At 42.4% G+C, this 16,113-nt stretch overlaps 1 protein-coding gene across 1 annotated transcript in view; it reads left to right on the plus strand.

The window, feature by feature from the left end:
* Nucleotides 1-11,542, plus strand: part of LOC119447536 (uncharacterized) — a 48,241-nt gene extending 36,699 nt beyond the window's left edge. The window contains exon 2 of the mRNA XM_037711499.1: nucleotides 11,335-11,542. Coding sequence (XP_037567427.1) covers nucleotides 11,335-11,542 — 208 coding nt within the window. The remainder of the gene's footprint in view (nucleotides 1-11,334) is intronic.
* Nucleotides 11,543-16,113: the final 4,571 nt, after the last annotated feature.

Raw genomic sequence — 16,113 nt, forward strand, 5'->3', positions numbered from 1 at the left:
CATAAATAATACCTAGACAAATATAGATGGATGAACCACGGTTGTATAAGAGCCACTAGAAGCGCGTCTGCTCTAGTTTAAAGGCAAATTACGAGCGTGGCAATGTTCAACGCACACTTGGACTGACTGCATAAACAATACCTAGACACAAATAGATAGATGAACCACGGTTGTATAAGAGCCACTAGAAACGCGTCTGCTCTAGTTTAAAGGCAAATTACGAGCGTGGCAATGTTCAACGCACACTAGGACTGATGGCATAAACAATCCCTACACACATATAGAGAAACCACGGTTGAATGGGAGTCACTATAAACGTGTCAGCTCTAGTTCAAAAGCAGATTACGAAAGTGACATTCTTCAACGCGCACTTGGACTGACTGCATAAACAATACCTAGACACATATAAATAGATGAACCACGGCTGTATAAGAGCCACTAGAAACGCGTCTGCTCTAGTTTAAAGGCAAATTACGAGCGTGGCAATGTTCAAGGCACACTTGGACTGATGGCATAAACAATCCCTACACACATATAGAGAAACCACGATTGAAAGGGAGTCACTATAAACGCGTCTGCTCTAGTTCAAAAGCAGATTACGAAAGTGACATTCTTCAACGCGCACTTGGAATGACTGCACAAACAATCCCTAGACACATATATATAGAAATACCAAGGTTGAATGCTAGCCACGAAAAAGCGTCTGCTCTATTTTAATGGCAAATTACGAGAGCGGCATTGTTCGACGCGCACATGGACTGACTACATAAACAATACCTAGACACATATAGACAGAAAAAGCATGGTTGAATGAGAGCCATTAGAAACGCGTCTGCTCTAGTTCAAAAGCAAATTACGAGAACGTCTTTGTTCAACGCGATCTAGGACTGATGGCATAAACAATCCCTAGACACATATAGATAGAAAAACCACAGTTGAATGGCAGCCACTATAAACGCGCCTGCTCTAGTTCAAAAGCAAATTAGGAAAGTGACAATATTCAACGCGCTCTTCGACTGACTGCATAAAGAATACCTAGACACATATAGATAGAAAAAACATGGTTGAATGAGAGTCACTAGAAATGCGTCTGCTCTTGTTCCAAAGCAAATTAAAAGAATGACATTGTTCAACGCGCACTTAGATTGACTTCATAAACAATCCCTAGACACATATTGATAGAGAAACCACGGTTTAATGATAGCCACTATAAACGCGTCTGCTCTAGTTCAAACGAAAATTATGAAAGTGACATTCTTCAACGCGCACTTGGACTGACTGCATAAATAATACCTAGACAAATGTAGATGGATGAACCACGGTTGTATAAGAGCCACTAGAAGCGCGTCTGCTCTAGTTTAAAGGCAAATTACGAGCGTGGCAATGTTCAACGCACACTTGGACTGACTGCATAAACAATACCTAGACACATATAGATAGATGAACCACGGTTGTATAAGAGCCACTAGAAACGCGTCTGCTCTAGTTTAAAGGCAAATTACGAGCGTGGCAATGTTCAACGCACACTTGGACTGATGGCATAAACAATCCCTACACACATATAGAGAAACCACGGTTGAATGGGAGTCACTATAAACGTGTCAGCTCTAGTTCAAAAGCAGATTACGAAAGTGACATTCTTCAACGCGCACTTGGACTGACTGCATAAACAATACCTAGACACATATAGATAGATGAACCACGGTTGTATAAGAGCCACTAGAAACGCGTCTGCTCTAGTTTAAAGGCAAATTACGAGCGTGGCAATGTTCAACGCACACTTGGACTGACTGCATAAACAATACCTAGACACATATAGATAGATGAACCACGGTTGTATAAGAGCCACTAGAAACGCGTCTGCTCTAGTTCAAAAGCAAATTACGAGAATGTCTTTGTTCAACGCGCACTAGGACTGATGGCATAAACAATCCCTAGACACATAGATAGAAAAACCACGGTTCAATGGCAGCCACTATAAACGCGCCTGCTCTAGTTCAAAAGCAAATAACGAAAGTGACAATATTCAACGCGCTCTTGGACTGACTGCATAAAGAATACCTAGACACATATAGATAGAAAAAACATGGTTGAATGAGAGTCACTAGAAATGCGTCTGCTCTTGTTCCAAAGCAAATTAGAAGAATGACATTGTTCAACGCGCACTTGGATTGACTTCATAAACAATCCCTAGACACATATTGATAGAGAAACCACGGTTTAATGATAGCCACTATAAACGCGTCTGCTCTAATTCAAACGAAAATTATGAAAGTCACATTCTTCAACGCGCACTTGGACTGACTGCATAAACAATCCCTAGGAACATATTGATAGAGAAACCCAACCACGGTTGAATGAAAGCCACTAGAAATGCGTCTGCTCTAGTTCAAAAGCAAATTACGTTAAATTCTTCAACGCACACTTGGACTGACTGCATAAATAATACCTAGACAAATATAGATGGATGAACCACGGTTGTATAAGAGCCACTAGAAGCGCGTCTGCTCTAGTTTAAAGGTAAATTACGAGCGTGGCAATGTTCAACGCACACTTGGACTGACTGCATAAACAATACCTAAACACATATAGATAGATGAACCACGGTTGTATAAGAGCCACTAGAAACGCGTCTGCTCTAGTTTAAACGCAAATTACGAGCGTGGCAATGTTCAACGCACACTTGGACTGATGGCATAAACAATCCCTACACACATATAGAGAAACCACGGTTGAATGGGAGTCACTATAAACGTGTCAGCTCTAGTTCAAAAGCAGATTACGAAAGTGACATTCTTCAACGCGCACTTGGACTGACTGCATAAACAATACCTAGACACATATAGATAGATGAACCACGGTTGTATAAGAGCCACTAGAAACGCGTCTGCTCTAGTTTAAAGGCAAATTACGAGCGTGGCAATGTTCAACGCACACTTGGACTGACTGCATAAACAATACCTAGACACATATAGATAGATGAACCACGGTTGTATAAGTCCCACTAGAAACGCGTCTGCTCTAGTTCAAAAGCAAATTACGAGAATGTCTTTGTTCAACGCGCACTAGGACTGATGGCATAAACAATCCCTAGACACATAGATAGAAAAACCACGGTTCAATGGCAGCCACTATAAACGCGCCTGCTCTAGTTCAAAAGCAAATTACGAAAGTGACAATATTCAACGCGCTCTTGGACTGACTGCATAAAGAATACCTAGACACATATAGATAGAAAAAACATGGTTGAATGAGAGTCACTAGAAATGCGTCTGCTCTTGTTCCAAAGCAAATTAGAAGAATGACATTGTTCAACGCGCACTTGGATTGACTTCATAAACAATCCCTAGACACATATTGATAGAGAAACCACGGTTTAATGATAGCCACTATAAACGCGTCTGCTCTAGTTCAAACGAAAATTATGAAAGTCACATTCTTCAACGCGCACTTGGACTGACTGCATAAACAATCCCTAGGAACATATTGATAGAGAAACCCAACCACGGTTGAATGAAAGCCACTAGAAATGCGTCTGCTCTAGTTCAAAAGCAAATTACGTTAAATTCTTCAACGCACACTTGGACTGACTGCATAAATAACACCTAGACAAATATAGATGGATGAACCACGGTTGTATAAGAGCCACTAGAAGCGCGTCTGCTCTAGTTTAAAGGCAAATTACGAGCGTGGCAATGTTCAACGCACACTTGGACTGATGGCATAAACAATCCCTACACACATATAGAGAAACCACGGTTGAATGGGAGTCACTATAAACGCGTCTGCTCTAGTTCAAAAGCAGATTACGAAAGTGACATTCTTCAACGCGCACTTGGACTGACTGCATAAACAATACCTAGACACATATAGATAGATGAACCACGGTTGTATAAGAGCCACTAGAAACGCGTCTGCTCTAGTTTAAAGGCAAATTACGAGCGTGGCAATGTTCAACGCACACTTGGACTGACTGCATGAACAATACCTAGACACATATAGATAGATGAACCACGGTTGTATAAGAGCCACTAGAAACGCGTCTGCTCTACTTTAAAGGCAAATTACGAGAGTGGCAATGTTCAACGCACACTTGGACTGATGGGATAAACGATGCCTGGACACATATAGATAGAAAAACCACGGTTGAATGGGAGCCACTATAGACGCGTCTCCTCTAGTTCAAATGCCAATTACGAAAGTGACAATCTTCAACGCGCATTTGGACTGACTCCATAAACAATACCTAGACACATATAGATAGAAAAAACATGGTTGAATGAGAGCCACTAGAAACCCGTCTGCTCTAGCTCAAAAGCAAATTACGAAAGTGGCATTCTACAACGCGCGCTTGGACTGACTGCACAAACAATCCCTAGACACATATATATAGAAATACCAAGGTTGAATGCTAGCCACGAAAAAGCGTCTGCTCTAGTTTAATGGCAAATTACGAGAGCGGCATTGTTCGACGCGCACATGGACTGACTACATAAACAATACCTAGACACATATAGACAGAAAAAGCATGGTTGAATGAGAGCCATTAGAAACGCGTCTGCTCTAGTTCAAAAGCAAATTACGAGAATGTCTTTGTTCAACGCGCACTAGGACTTATGGCATAAACAATCCCTAGACACATATAGATAGAAAAACCACGGTTCAATGGCAGCCACTATAAACGCGCCTGCTCTAGTTCAAAAGCAAATTACGAAAGTGACAATATTCAACGCGCTCTTGGACTGACTGCATAAAGAATACCTAGACACATATAGATAGAAAAAACATGATTGAATGAGAGTCACTAGAAATGCGTCTGCTCTTGTTCCAAAGCAAATTAGAAGAATGACATTGTTCAACGCGCACTTGGATTGACTTCATAAACAATCCCTAGACACATATTGATAGAGAAACCACGGTTTAATGATAGCCACTATAAACGCGTCTGCTCTAGTTCAAACGAAAATTATGAAAGTGACATTCTTCAACGCGCACTTGGACTGACTGCATAAACAATCCCTAGGAACATATTGATAGAGAAACCCAACCACGGTTGAATGAAAGCCACTAGAAATGCGTCTGCTCTAGTTCATAAGCAAATTACGTTAAATTCTTCAACGCGCACTTGGACTGACTGCATAAATAATACCTAGACAAATATAGATGGATGAACCACGGTTGTATAAGAGCCACTAGAAGCGCGTCTGCTCTAGTTTAAAGGCAAATTACGAGCGTGGCAATGTTCAACGCACACTTGGACTGACTGCATAAACAATACCTAGACACAAATAGATAGATGAACCACGGTTGTATAAGAGCCACTAGAAACGCGTCTGCTCTAGTTTAAAGGCAAATTACGAGCGTGGCAATGTTCAACGCACACTAGGACTGATGGCATAAACAATCCCTACACACATATAGAGAAACCACGGTTGAATGGGAGTCACTATAAACGTGTCAGCTCTAGTTCAAAAGCAGATTACGAAAGTGACATTCTTCAACGCGCACTTGGACTGACTGCATAAATAATACCTAGACAAATATAGATGGATGAACCACGGTTGTATAAGAGCCACTAGAAGCGCGTCTGCTCTAGTTTAAAGGCAAATTACGAGCGTGGCAATGTTCAACGCACACTTGGACTGACTGCATAAACAATACCTAGACACAAATAGATAGATGAACCACGGTTGTATAAGAGCCACTAGAAACGCGTCTGCTCTAGTTTAAAGGCAAATTACGAGCGTGGCAATGTTCAACGCACACTAGGACTGATGGCATAAACAATCCCTACACACATATAGAGAAACCACGGTTGAATGGGAGTCACTATAAACGTGTCAGCTCTAGTTCAAAAGCAGATTACGAAAGTGACATTCTTCAACGCGCACTTGGACTGACTGCATAAACAATACCTAGACACATATAAATAGATGAACCACGGCTGTATAAGAGCCACTAGAAACGCGTCTGCTCTAGGTTAAAGGCAAATTACGAGCGTGGCAATGTTCAAGGCACACTTGGACTGATGGCATAAACAATCCCTACACACATATAGAGAAACCACGATTGAAAGGGAGTCACTATAAACGCGTCTGCTCTAGTTCAAAAGCAGATTACGAAAGTGACATTCTTCAACGCGCACTTGGAATGACTGCACAAACAATCCCTAGACACATATATATAGAAATACCAAGGTTGAATGCTAGCCACGAAAAAGCGTCTGCTCTATTTTAATGGCAAATTACGAGAGCGGCATTGTTCGACGCGCACATGGACTGACTACATAAACAATACCTAGACACATATAGACAGAAAAAGCATGGTTGAATGAGAGCCATTAGAAACGCGTCTGCTCTAGTTCAAAAGCAAATTACGAGAACGTCTTTGTTCAACGCGATCTAGGACTGATGGCATAAACAATCCCTAGACACATATAGATAGAAAAACCACAGTTGAATGGCAGCCACTATAAACGCGCCTGCTCTAGTTCAAAAGCAAATTAGGAAAGTGACAATATTCAACGCGCTCTTCGACTGACTGCATAAAGAATACCTAGACACATATAGATAGAAAAAACATGGTTGAATGAGAGTCACTAGAAATGCGTCTGCTCTTGTTCCAAAGCAAATTAAAAGAATGACATTGTTCAACGCGCACTTAGATTGACTTCATAAACAATCCCTAGACACATATTGATAGAGAAACCACGGTTTAATGATAGCCACTATAAACGCGTCTGCTCTAGTTCAAACGAAAATTATGAAAGTGACATTCTTCAACGCGCACTTGGACTGACTGCATAAATAATACCTAGACAAATGTAGATGGATGAACCACGGTTGTATAAGAGCCACTAGAAGCGCGTCTGCTCTAGTTTAAAGGCAAATTACGAGCGTGGCAATGTTCAACGCACACTTGGACTGACTGCATAAACAATACCTAGACACATATAGATAGATGAACCACGGTTGTATAAGAGCCACTAGAAACGCGTCTGCTCTAGTTTAAAGGCAAATTACGAGCGTGGCAATGTTCAACGCACACTTGGACTGATGGCATAAACAATCCCTACACACATATAGAGAAACCACGGTTGAATGGGAGTCACTATAAACGTGTCAGCTCTAGTTCAAAAGCAGATTACGAAAGTGACATTCTTCAACGCGCACTTGGACTGACTGCATAAACAATACCTAGACACATATAGATAGATGAACCACGGTTGTATAAGAGCCACTAGAAGCGCGTCTGCTCTAGTTTAAAGGCAAATTACGAGAGTGGCAATGTTCAACGCACACTTGGACTGATGGGATAAACGATGCCTGGACACATATAGATAGAAAAACCACGGTTGAATGGGAGCCACTATAGACGCGTCTCCTCTAGTTCAAATGCCAATTACGAAAGTGACAATCTTCAACGCGCATTTGGACTGACTCCATAAACAATACCTAGACACATATAGATAGAAAAAACATGGTTGAATGAGAGCCACTAGAAACCCGTCTGCTCTAGCTCAAAAGCAAATTACGAAAGTGGCATTCTACAACGCGCGCTTGGACTGACTGCACAAACAATCCCTAGACACATATATATAGAAATACCAAGGTTGAATGCTAGCCACGAAAAAGCGTCTGCTCTAGTTTAATGGCAAATTACGAGAGCGGCATTGTTCGACGCGCACATGGACTGACTACATAAACAATACCTAGACACATATAGACAGAAAAAGCATGGTTGAATGAGAGCCATTAGAAACGCGTCTGCTCTAGTTCAAAAGCAAATTACGAGAATGTCTTTGTTCAACGCGCACTAGGACTTATGGCATAAACAATCCCTAGACACATATAGATAGAAAAACCACGGTTCAATGGCAGCCACTATAAACGCGCCTGCTCTAGTTCAAAAGCAAATTACGAAAGTGACAATATTCAACGCGCTCTTGGACTGACTGCATAAAGAATACCTAGACACATATAGATAGAAAAAACATGATTGAATGAGAGTCACTAGAAATGCGTCTGCTCTTGTTCCAAAGCAAATTAGAAGAATGACATTGTTCAACGCGCACTTGGATTGACTTCATAAACAATCCCTAGACACATATTGATAGAAAAACCACGGTTTAATGATAGCCACTATAAACGCGTCTGCTCTAGTTCAAACGAAAATTATGAAAGTGACATTCTTCAACGCGCACTTGGACTGACTGCATAAACAATCCCTAGGAACATATTGATAGAGAAACCCAACCACGGTTGAATGAAAGCCACTAGAAATGCGTCTGCTCTAGTTCATAAGCAAATTACGTTAAATTCTTCAACGCGCACTTGGACTGACTGCATAAATAATACCTAGACAAATATAGATGGATGAACCACGGTTGTATAAGAGCCACTAGAAGCGCGTCTGCTCTAGTTTAAAGGCAAATTACGAGCGTGGCAATGTTCAACGCACACTTGGACTGACTGCATAAACAATACCTAGACACAAATAGATAGATGAACCACGGTTGTATAAGAGCCACTAGAAACGCGTCTGCTCTAGTTTAAAGGCAAATTACGAGCGTGGCAATGTTCAACGCACACTAGGACTGATGGCATAAACAATCCCTACACACATATAGAGAAACCACGGTTGAATGGGAGTCACTATAAACGTGTCAGCTCTAGTTCAAAAGCAGATTACGAAAGTGACATTCTTCAACGCGCACTTGGACTGACTGCATAAATAATACCTAGACAAATATAGATGGATGAACCACGGTTGTATAAGAGCCACTAGAAGCGCGTCTGCTCTAGTTTAAAGGCAAATTACGAGCGTGGCAATGTTCAACGCACACTTGGACTGACTGCATAAACAATACCTAGACACAAATAGATAGATGAACCACGGTTGTATAAGAGCCACTAGAAACGTGTCTGCTCTAGTTTAAAGGCAAATTACGAGCGTGGCAATGTTCAACGCACACTAGGACTGATGGCATAAACAATCCCTACACACATATAGAGAAACCACGGTTGAATGGGAGTCACTATAAACGTATCAGCTCTAGTTCAAAAGCAGATTACGAAAGTGACATTCTTCAACGCGCACTTGGACTGACTGCATAAACAATACCTAGACACATATAAATAGATGAACCACGGCTGTATAAGAGCCACTAGAAACGCGTCTGCTCTAGTTTAAAGGCAAATTACGAGCGTGGCAATGTTCAAGGCACACTTGGACTGATGGCATAAACAATCCCTACACACATATAGAGAAACCACGATTCAAAGGGAGTCACTATAAACGCGTCTGCTCTAGTTCAAAAGCAGATTACGAAAGTGACATTCTTCAACGCGCACTTGGAATGACTGCACAAACAATCCCTAGACACATATATATAGAAATACCAAGGTTGAATGCTAGCCACGAAAAAGCGTCTGCTCTATTTTAATGGCAAATTACGAGAGCGGCATTGTTCGACGCGCACATGGACAGACTACATAAACAATACCTAGACACATATAGACAGAAAAAGCATGGTTGAATGAGAGCCATTAGAAACGCGTCTGCTCTAGTTCAAAAGCAAATTACGAGAACGTCTTTGTTCAACGCGATCTAGGACTGATGGCATAAACAATCCCTAGACACATATAGATAGAAAAACCACAGTTGAATGGCAGCCACTATAAACGCGCCTGCTCTAGTTCAAAAGCAAATTACGAAAGTGACAATATTCAACGCGCTCTTCGACTGACTGCATAAAGACTACCTAGACACATATAGATAGAAAAAACATGGTTGAATGAGAGTCACTAGAAATGCGTCTGCTCTTGTTCCAAAGCAAATTAAAAGAATGACATTGTTCAACGCGCACTTAGATTGACTTCATAAACAATCCCTAGACACATATTGATAGAGAAACCACGGTTTAATGATAGCCACTATAAACGCGTCTGCTCTAGTTCAAACGAAAATTATGAAAGTGACATTCTTCAACGCGCACTTGGACTGACTGCATAAACAATCCCTAGGACCGTATTGATAGAGAAACCCAACCACGGTTGAATGAAAGCCACTAGAAATGCGTCTGCTCTAGTTCAAAAGCAAATTACGTTAAATTCTTCAACGCGCACTTGGACTGACTGCATAAATAATACCTAGACAAATGTAGATGGATGAACCACGGTTGTATAAGAGCCACTAGAAGCGCGTCTGCTCTAGTTTAAAGGCAAATTACGAGCGTGGCAATGTTCAACGCACACTTGGACTGACTGCATAAACAATACCTAGACACATATAGATAGATGAACCACGGTTGTATAAGAGCCACTAGAAACGCGTCTGCTCTAGTTTAAAGGCAAATTACGAGCGTGGCAATGTTCAACGCACACTTGGACTGATGGCATAAACAATCCCTACACACATATAGAGAAACCACGGTTGAATGGGAGTCACTATAAACGTGTCAGCTCTAGTTCAAAAGCAGATTACGAAAGTGACATTCTTCAACGCGCACTTGGACTGACTGCATAAACAATACCTAGACACATATAGATAGATGAACCACGGTTGTATAAGAGCCACTAGAAACGCGTCTGCTCTAGTTTAAAGGCAAATTACGAGCGTGGCAATGTTCAACGCACACTTGGACTGACTGCATAAACAATACCTAGACACATATAGATAGATGAACCACGGTTGTATAAGAGCCACTAGAAACGCGTCTGCTCTAGTTCAAAAGCAAATTACGAGAATGTCTTTGTTCAACGCGCACTAGGACTGATGGCATAAACAATCCCTAGACACATAGATAGAAAAACCACGGTTCAATGGCAGCCACTATAAACGCGCCTGCTCTAGTTCAAAAGCAAATTACGAAAGTGACAATATTCAACGCGCTCTTGGACCTGAAAAACCTGGCATTCCTAACTTGCATAACATTCAAGGTATCCCAAAAAAATTAGCCCCACAGCAAGTATTCACCTTAACGACAACCACAGTACCATGCAAATTTATGAAGCCTCGACGCACAAAGAACCTGATACCAAGACAGAAGAACTCATGCGAAAGCTCGAGGTGCCTAAGTTCAAGATCTTCAGTGCCCGTATAATGGGCCGAACAGCAGTCGCAATCCTCACCTTCCAAGGATCATCTTCGGCGGTGGAATATACCGCTGCTACCCGCACCACCCTCGCGAACAGTTCTGCACTACATGCTCCAGCACAGGCTATTACGCGATGTCTGCCCAGACTCCAACAGGCCCTACTGCAGAAATTGCGCAAAGATCACCCATCTGGCGCTAGAGCATGAGTGCATGTCATACTGTCCTAATTGCAATAGGGACCATCCAGCTGACGACCCGGATTGCAAAGTTCGTCGTACCGCGGACAAGGCAGTGTGGCAGGCCGTGCGCCTGAAGAAACTGCAGCTCAGGGAGGAGGAGGAGCGGAGCGCTGCCCAGGATAAACCCAAGAAGGTCACCATCGAGATCCCTTCCACCAGCCAGAGCAGAATCAAGAGCCGAAGCAAGTCCCGAATAGAGCCCTGAATTAAAAACAGCACGTCAGCAAACCGCAGATCACGGTCGCAATCTAAAGAGAATCACCAGAAGGTGAGTCAGCCACTCTGCACTCCTTCCCACCCCTCCACACCCTTTCCTATGCACGTGAAAAAAGCACTACAGATAGCTAAAATACTAAGGGCCACATTAATGAAATCCACGCGTGGGATTTCTTAAGCTTGTCAAAATCAACCGCACTCAACACCGACAAAAAAGGACATGGTCCACACACGCATGACACCCCTCCGACAAACAACACAAAGCAAACAGAAATTGATACGTCCCCTCCCGACCACACGCCACCGGTATCGACGCAGATCCTTCTGAAAAAGCTCAAGTGGGATGCTCCATATAATGAGCCCACCACCTTGTTTGCAGAATCAATGCAAAACCTTCGCGAAGAGCTCAAAGCAGATCAGAAGTGGAAGTGCGAAATGAAAAGCCAAACAGAAATTGAAGCAATTGTAAAATCGTTCTTCGAAGATCGGTCCACTCCTGTAGAGAGCTGTGATCCCCGACCGCCAACCTCTTGTGCCTCACCTTGTCCCATTCCACGACCCGCTGCTTTCTAACCCTCTTGGCAAACAAGATTGTGTCGACCGTGATGCACAAGAGAGTATGGTCGCTCATGAGCATGTCACGCTGATCTACCAGGTGATGGAAGTGATCATGCCCCAAATGCAGGCCCAACTGCAAGCCATTGTTGCACCGATCACTCAAGCTGTGCGCAATCTGTTAGCGCATTGGCACCGTAGTACAAAGCGTTGGAACCCCCATCCATCACCCAACCCACCGGTACAACACCACACAAGTAAAATGGCTGCTGACAATATGGCAAAACACTTACATCTATGGCAGTGGAGCTGCCGGAGGTTTGCGAATAAATGCGGTCTCCTCGCACAGTACATTGCTATGCAAAATAATGTGCCACACATTATACTTTAGCAAGAACCTGGACACAACTGCAAGCTATCTGGTGCGCAACATACCAGCACAGAAACACACATGCCACGTTTATCCGCAAAGAGATCGCTGCAGAGATCACACACATTACGTCAGTCCACAAGCATCAGACTCCTTGCCGTGAACACCAAAAATAAGATAAATTCTCCCGAAATTTACATCACTAACAGCTTCAATCATCCGCGAGAAGTCAGCCATTTAAGGGAGGCATTAAAATGCACCCATGTAGGTACTTTTGGCACCTAGTAGGGGGAGACTTCAACACCACACATACCGCTTGGGGGTACACAAAGAACACACCGCGGGGAAACCGCCTCCTAGAACACATAAACGACGCAAAATTAACAAAATGTACTAAACACCCGAAATTCACCAACCATACACAGCAACTCGGTTGAGAGGGACACCACAACCGACCTCACCCTGAGCAAAGGGCCATTGTCAGCTTCATGGTACAATACACATGATATGCTCATGAGCAACCATACTCTCTTGTGCATCATGGTCGACACGATTTTGTTTGACAAGAGGGTTAGAAAGCAGCGGGTCGTGGAATGGGATTAGGTGAGGCACGAGAGGTTGGCGGTCGGGGAGCACAGCTCTCTACAGGAGTGGACCGATATCACACAACCAAAACATAACGTATTCAGGAAGCTATCGATCAGTGTAAGAGGGTCAGTGAGGACATTTTCGAGATTCTCCGAGAGACCTACATGGTTCCTCCGGACAGTCTCAAGTACACAGACTACCAAGGGGTGGAGTCGGCTGATCTCCTCCTCATGAGAGACAATGACGTGGCAGAGGTCACTCGCACTTGTGGAAATGCCACTGAACAACGCATCCAAGCCAGATGAACTGACTGGGGCACAGCTCCATATCCTATTGGACGATGACTTGGAGTTCTTTCTCAGTCAACTTAACAAAGTGTTGAACATGGTTTTGCTCCTGAGAGAGTGGAAGGAAGCCATGGTTGGGTGATTCCACGAGAGATCAACACGGGTCCAAAAATTCATATTTTAGATTTCATTCAATATTTTATATTCTGTGCGCATATCACTCGGTAGTACGAAAGTGAACTTGCCTTCTTTGACAAATGGATACTTTAGGAGAAAAAAAATATCGGCATTGTTCAGATTGCAGGCGCAATTTTCATGCACCGGGCATTCTCGCGAATTCACAACAATGTGAAATACAAAATATTATGGCTACAAAGAATGCATTTTCTTGTGTAAAACGTATACGTAAAGAAGAGTCATCAAGTGTTGCTTGAGGCTTCTGTGCAAAACGGAAGTGTTTTAGAAAAAATTCTTAATTTGCTACACTTTTCAAATTTTGCTATTTTTACGAATTTTTATCTACTAAACTAATACCTGTAGCTTTTTGAAATTTGGTGGGCTATGAGACCTTAACCTGTTTAACAATTGTGCTGAATATTGTTGCTGTAGCATAAAATTTCCTATTTTACAGTTTGCCTCAAATGTGAAGTTTTGACGAAAATGAACACTATTTAAAAATCAAAATAAAAAAAACCCATCGTTAATTTTTCTCAAAATTTCGTAAACAGCTGTCCACAGACACTATAACAAGAACATTCAAAAACATCTTGCATTATTTTGTTTTTCATGACAATATATATGGTAGAAATGAGAGCTTCGCCGGGATGCAGCAAGGTGCTAAGAAATAGGGACATCGGGGTAAAAAGAACGTCCATTAGCCTCTGATGTGCATAAACTTGGCCATGATTGCGACACAAGGGTAATTTTACCCTTATGGTTAATACTTATGCATAAATTACCGTTTAGTACAATACTCATTTTCTTGAATGTGAGTAAAGATACGTCAACAGAGCAATCTTTACATGGCTGATTTTACTTAACAAGTGTGCATAGCTTGCAGCGCAGATAATTGCAGATTTAACGGTGAACTACCTGTGCATGTACACAAGTAACAAAATTTACGGCAGGTAAAAGTCTCTAAAAATGTCGTACTCGCCATGGCTCCGTAGGAAACGCCATTATACAGTATAACCTAAGGTGGGGGGGGGGGGATCGTGTTGGTTAGGGCTGATTTAGCTGGCAGATAGTGCCAGCGGTTGCTCTCTTCTACCGCCTCTTTAAAAAGGGGGTTGAATAGGTGGAAAGAGGCCCGACACTTCCTCAGAAACTTCTGTGTTTTCGTAAACATTACCTGTTCCGCGTACTCTTAAGGAAATTGTCTTCTGTGCTAAGCCTCAAGTAGAGCGTTTCTATTTTTATTGAAGTATTGGCAGGCACAGATGAACTGTTCCGCATTAACAAGGAGGGGGTGGGGGGTTCGCGCAACTAGTTCTTACTCGATGAAACAGCGTATAGCTTCTGCGTGGCGGATTCCTTAAACCACTCCTGGATGGTGAGGTGATATTCAAAGTGCTAAAACCACTCCTGGATGGTGAGGGGATATTCAAAAGTGCTCAGAAGTCTTTATATAAGGGGCGATTCATTGGCACTCTTAATTTAATCTGCTGCATCATTGCCTGCAAGTCCAACATGTGGTGGTATCCACTGAAACTTGAGAATGACATGCCTATTGCTGAGCTCCTTAGCTAACATCGATGACTGTCGGCCGAACTTGCTGCCATACAATGCACGGGATAATTCTTGGAGCACCGCTGGCAAATCCGAAAGGATAATAGCGTGCTGAGAACGCGTCCCCAGTTTACGAAGCGCTGCAGTAATGGCGGCTCATCCCACATTTTCAATAAGGCCAACTGATCCAGAGGGCCAGATCACGCAGATCTAATGAAGCGAATCTAATAAAGCTTGCTCTTAAGGAAGCTTTAGCTAGGGCCCAACTCCGATGCCGTCTATTCAAATACATGTAAAGCGCAGAAACGATTTTCTGAGATGACCACTGGGCCGATTTTACTTAAATTTGTTGCACATGAGAGAGAAAGGTAAATTCTAGTGACTGTCGGACGCGAAATGTCGATTTCTGGCCTGCATTATCTAACTAGAATTTTCAAGCATTGGTAAGTTTGAAAAAAATAGAAGCACGAAGTTTACAAATTCGTAGCTCTGCACCTACATAAAAGATATCGCAGACGTGTGAACGGCATCTATTAGAGCATTCAAAGCAGACAAAATTGATATGCCAATTTATTTCTTACGTGAATTTGTTACATTGTTTACAAGGATTTTGCACAAGTTCTACAAACAAAATAGCAGTCTATTTTAAAGCCATGTAGAATATAGCAATTTTGTACACTTTAGATTTACTATTCGGTGCACTTTGCAAGATTGTGATATCATGTTTCATTGCTGAGTTAGAGTTGTAAATTTGATAGTTTTGTTTTCTGAAGCTCTGCTATTTTGTCAATTTTATTAAACAGTTGACGACTTAAATTAAAAAATCGCAACCAACAGCCACTAGAGTTTCATTTTTCTTTTAACTGCAACAAACGTCATCAAATGTGGTGCAGTGGTTGCTGAGAAAAACGAATTCTCGTTTTACATGTATTTAGAACGGAGCACCCGAGCTAAGCTTCCTCTTAAGGCGGCGGCCACACCGCCAGCAACTTTCAATGTATTTCGCTTTACCACCTGTTTGCCACCGCCTCC

The sequence above is a fragment of the Dermacentor silvarum genome, chromosome 1 (genome assembly GCF_013339745.2).
Source record: "Dermacentor silvarum isolate Dsil-2018 chromosome 1, BIME_Dsil_1.4, whole genome shotgun sequence".
In the NCBI taxonomy this organism is placed as follows: Eukaryota; Metazoa; Arthropoda; class Arachnida; order Ixodida; family Ixodidae; genus Dermacentor; species Dermacentor silvarum.